Below are 4,227 nucleotides of genomic sequence, written 5' to 3' on the forward strand. Positions count from 1 at the left end.
TAACATAGGCAAGCAATTTATGATATTACAAAGAAAAGAATGAGAGCCATTCAAAAACAAATATGCTTTTGTGGGCTATTATAACTAAATGTGACCTTAATGTGAAAATGACCCTTTGGCCTTTTCAATGATACTTTGAGATATCTAGCTCTTTTTAGGAGTCATTACATGCTACAATGAAGTAGAAAGGTTGGTCGTAATCAGCCTATGCACAACGTAACTAAATAAAGTTTAGTTGATGGAACTGCAATGCCTACGAATTTCCCCTTGGGTTCCTGTTAATATGCCAATCCTACCCATGGCAAGCATGGAATTGATGAAATTAGTGAAGAAAGAATGCTCATCGGTAGCATATTCTTGTACAATGGGTGTGGTCCTTGCATCGACTTTCAATGATGAATCGGACGTGAACAAACCCTTGTTCAAAAGCAGGTTTTGGAAGTATGTGTTATCAAATACACTAGGAGTTGAGGCATCTAAAGGAAGCCTAAAATGTGCATCAATGGGAAGATGACATATCGATCTCAATTTTTGGGCATATGATGTGTTCAACGTTGGGTCAATCCCGTCGGGGCTAGTGAAGCCATAAAATCTCCGGGCAGCCTGAAAGCAATGACCTCCTCCTATTGTATGAGCACCTACATAATACAAATGAAGAAAACTTCACACACATCTTAATTCAAAAACACATTTTAGTTTAATTTCTTGTGCTTATCCTCAATAGCTTTGGAGATCCATAAATTACATTGTATCATGAAAATGTTTTTACATCATTTTGTACTCGTAGTAAAACTTTCAATCTACCATTGTACCTATGGTGGCACTATTGGATTTGAGGATATTGTTGGAACCGTATAAATCAAAACAAAGTTGCCTCATTGTTTTCTAGTTATATTCCAAAGAATCGGTTGGGTAAATAGAGACAAGAAACAAACAAGGTAAAAAAGTTTATAGAACAATATATGGACAAAAGATTAAAATAGAGTAGACGATATATTACCCATTCACACCTTAGCACTAGTGAGCCCAAATCCACTTACGGCCCATAAGGACATCAATCCAACATATCACCAATGTCATCGTGGTACTTTACATGGGAAAAAGAAATTGGCATGGGAAACATTCGCAAAGGGAGTAAAACCCGACAAAAGTTGTGTCCAAATCCTATTGAATTCCTATGCCATTTTCAAATTGATTCTAAAATTGTTCAGTTGGCAGAAAATTTGAGTAGTTCTTAGCATTTTCAGATAGATATAACTCTTATTGCATGTATGGAAAGGAACAGAAATGAAAGGAAAGACGAACTTCCCAAACATGCGATAGCCAATCAATCATTCTACATCATCCATGCAATGCAATGTGTCAGTTTTGAGTAACAAGAACCTAGCCTTTAACTGGAGAAAGAAAAAGAAAAGGGGGAGGGGGTGTACACTGTACAAGCTCAGGGTAAAAAATAAACAAGAAAAGCGAACAATCGTAAACGTGTGCTTTTTCCTTTCCCTATTCAGTGTTTTGTTTTCGGGTGTCGAAGGACATGAAGCATGTGAATGTCAAAGTGTCTCCAAACCTTTACAGCTCAATGATAAAAAGAAAAAGAAGAAAAGCTACTCCCTATGGATTTATACAAGTGTAGCTATCTAGAGATGTACATATGTACACATAGTGAGTGAGATACCAATAAACAAATGTACACTTTTTTTTATTCATATGTGTGATACATAAATATACAAATGACCAGATACCAATGTATACCTGACAAGGTGACCATATCACGGATTGTGAGACCTTTTGATGAGAAAATTTGTATGAGACCCTGAGCTGTGGATTGGCTTGAAGGCAAGTTCGCAGATGCTTCCGATGATATCGACACTCGCCCGTCTCTCCTACCCAATTCTACTTGCCAATCCGGTCCTCCACTCTATATGCACCCACACACACACACACATTTGTTTTTGTCAATGCATGACATTACAAACCTCGACCCGATCGTGGAAACTTACGAAGAACATTACAGAATGTCAGATTAGAAACTGTTAAAAACACTAGGGGTATAAATGTGCTTGCCAACATCATGAGAGACAATAACATAACATGGAGTCATCGGAATGAGAAACGTGGGGTACTAATCAATATGGCTTTCCACATTCACTATTCGATTCCTGATTCTTCGAGGTCTCGCCGTTTCTCGCATTGAACACTTTTATAAGGGGGGGAAACGAGGGAAAACTTGGTCTCTTTCCCACATGGGAAACAACAAGCGAGTTTTTCCTATGTCGAAAAATGTTCAGAATGCCTTGCCCCTCACCATACATAGCTAGCACATAGCTACATATCCAGAGCCTTGTATGAAAAAGCTCATGATGTCAAACATTATACGAAAACACAAGGAGAACATGGGTCCATTAGTCCCACATGGCAAAAATATGACGGCAAAGTGCTTGTTTTCGTCGCAAGGAAACAATCAGGGATGCCTTTCGCAACCCATGCCTTGCTAGATTATATGAGGGTGCTCATGTGAAGAATCTAGTAAATGAACATCAGAAACATGAGAGTACTTCTTGGGTTCTTTCATCCCACATTGGAAAAAATGTCGAGAAAACTTGTTGCGTGGCACATACCGACTTGTATAGAACATTATATAGATAGACAAACTTCGTTTAACACCCTCGCATGTCAAATAGGAGACGTGAGAGACATGAGGATAGGCATTGCATAAAAGTATGGGTTCAGTTTAACTGACCTGCATTACGACTTCTTTTGCTGCAAGGGCGAGGATGTCTGCACATGAGACAACCCCCGGGCATGCCTTCTCGAGTTCAACCTTGATTGTGTCGATAAGCCCAAATTCCCGCAATGTTTGGTTCGGGGGAGCATCCCGCTCAGCTGAGTTGCTTGGTGTCGACTTTACGAGGACTGATCCATCACATCCCTATCCAAAAAAAAAGAATTTACTATCATATGATTGCCCCACACAAACACACACAATGTCCATCTTTAAAAGAAGCATCATCATCATCATACATGCCTAACAATACATCCATCCATGTATGTGAATTCAAATCAAAATACATCCATCCATGTATGTGAATTCAAATAAAAAAACATCCATCCATTTATGTGAATTCAAATCAACATACATCCATCATGCATTCAACAAACACATAAGAAACGATGATTCCCCAACACATTCAACCAATGTTATGGCTTTTGGAAGATGTGGCTCCTTGGCAATCATTCCATTCAAACAAATATATAGTTTTTCGATGGATGGATCAATAAATGAGCACAAACGGTATCAAATTTCAATCATATTGGTGATATAAGTTTGGATATACCCGAACAAAGCAATCGTGGAAGAACATACGAAGGACAGGACCAATAGCCGTGTGGTCTTGTTGGAGCCGAGCGGCAACAGCATTCGCGACGATGAATTGCAAAGACGGGCACGAGTTGGCATAGAAACTGGTGCTTAGCAATGCATTGGTGCCATGGAAATTAGCTAACAGAAGGCATTGCATTACTAGCACACCATAAGCTAACACAAACATATTCACCTTCATAGTCCCCCAACAAGATGTGTATACAGAGTACATAAATCTAGCCCTAACCTAATAAGCATAAGCTCAAATATAGGGAGATTAAGGGCAAGGAGGGATCTTTCTAAATTAAAATGAGAAACAAAATGTAATAAGAAACAATGAGAAGCTCCAGTAATTTGGAGATATCTCTATACACAGGAACAGGGAGTGTGTGTAATGTAAATCACAAGCAATCTATGCAGGCATGTGTGTATGTATGGATGGATGGATGAATGGATGTATAATGGGCATATATATATACACATACGTGTGGAATGTATGCTAGAAGTAGAGATAAGAAAGAATCACTAGTGATGATGATGATGAGTGGGAAACAGAGTGTATGTTGATCTGCTTCTTCTTCTTCTTCTTCTTCTTCTTCTTCTTTCCTTTTGTATTTTCTTCTTGCTTTTAGAGAAAAAGCAAAGAGAGTGAGAGTTGAGAGTGAGGGTGAGAGAGGCAGGGGAAGGCAAAAGTAAAAATAAAACCAAATTATTAATTAATAATAATTATTATTATTATACATCAGACAAAAAAACGCGGTTTCACACCTGGCTGCCCTTTATGTCTCTGCCTTTGTCCACCCCATCATTATTATGTATTCACGCACATCTATACTACACATGTATGTCTATATGTATTATGTACA

General features: G+C 38.5%; 1 protein-coding gene across 1 annotated transcript; it reads right to left on the minus strand.

Moving 5' to 3' along the window:
- On the minus strand, nt 1-3,960 carry LOC147849023 (peroxidase 1-like). The gene is made up of 4 exons (XM_087337871.1): nt 3,336-3,960; nt 2,741-2,929; nt 1,753-1,918; nt 1-638 (listed from the first exon to the last, which is right to left on the minus strand). Exons 1-4 carry the CDS (start codon nt 3,591-3,593, stop codon nt 232-234), a joined length of 1,020 nt encoding a protein of 339 aa, XP_087193997.1. The 5' UTR covers nt 3,594-3,960; the 3' UTR covers nt 1-231.
- Nucleotides 3,961-4,227: the final 267 nt, after the last annotated feature.

The sequence above is a fragment of the Azolla caroliniana genome, unplaced genomic scaffold (assembly GCF_043228905.1).
Source record: "Azolla caroliniana isolate FFs.n. ecotype wild unplaced genomic scaffold, voAzoCaro1.0.p SCAF_148, whole genome shotgun sequence".
NCBI lineage: Eukaryota > Viridiplantae > Streptophyta > Polypodiopsida > Salviniales > Salviniaceae > Azolla > Azolla caroliniana.

Coding starts and splice junctions, on each gene's coding strand:
- LOC147849023 (XM_087337871.1), bottom strand. CDS start 3,593: ATGTACTCTGTATACACATCTTGTTGGGGGACTATGAAGGTGAATATG. Junction 2,930..3,335: donor TCCACGATTGCTTTGTTCGG/GTATATCCAAAC, acceptor TTTTTTGGATAG/GGATGTGATGGATCAGTCCT. Junction 1,919..2,740: donor CAAAAGAAGTCGTAATGCAG/GTCAGTTAAACT, acceptor GGGTGCATATAG/AGTGGAGGACCGGATTGGCA.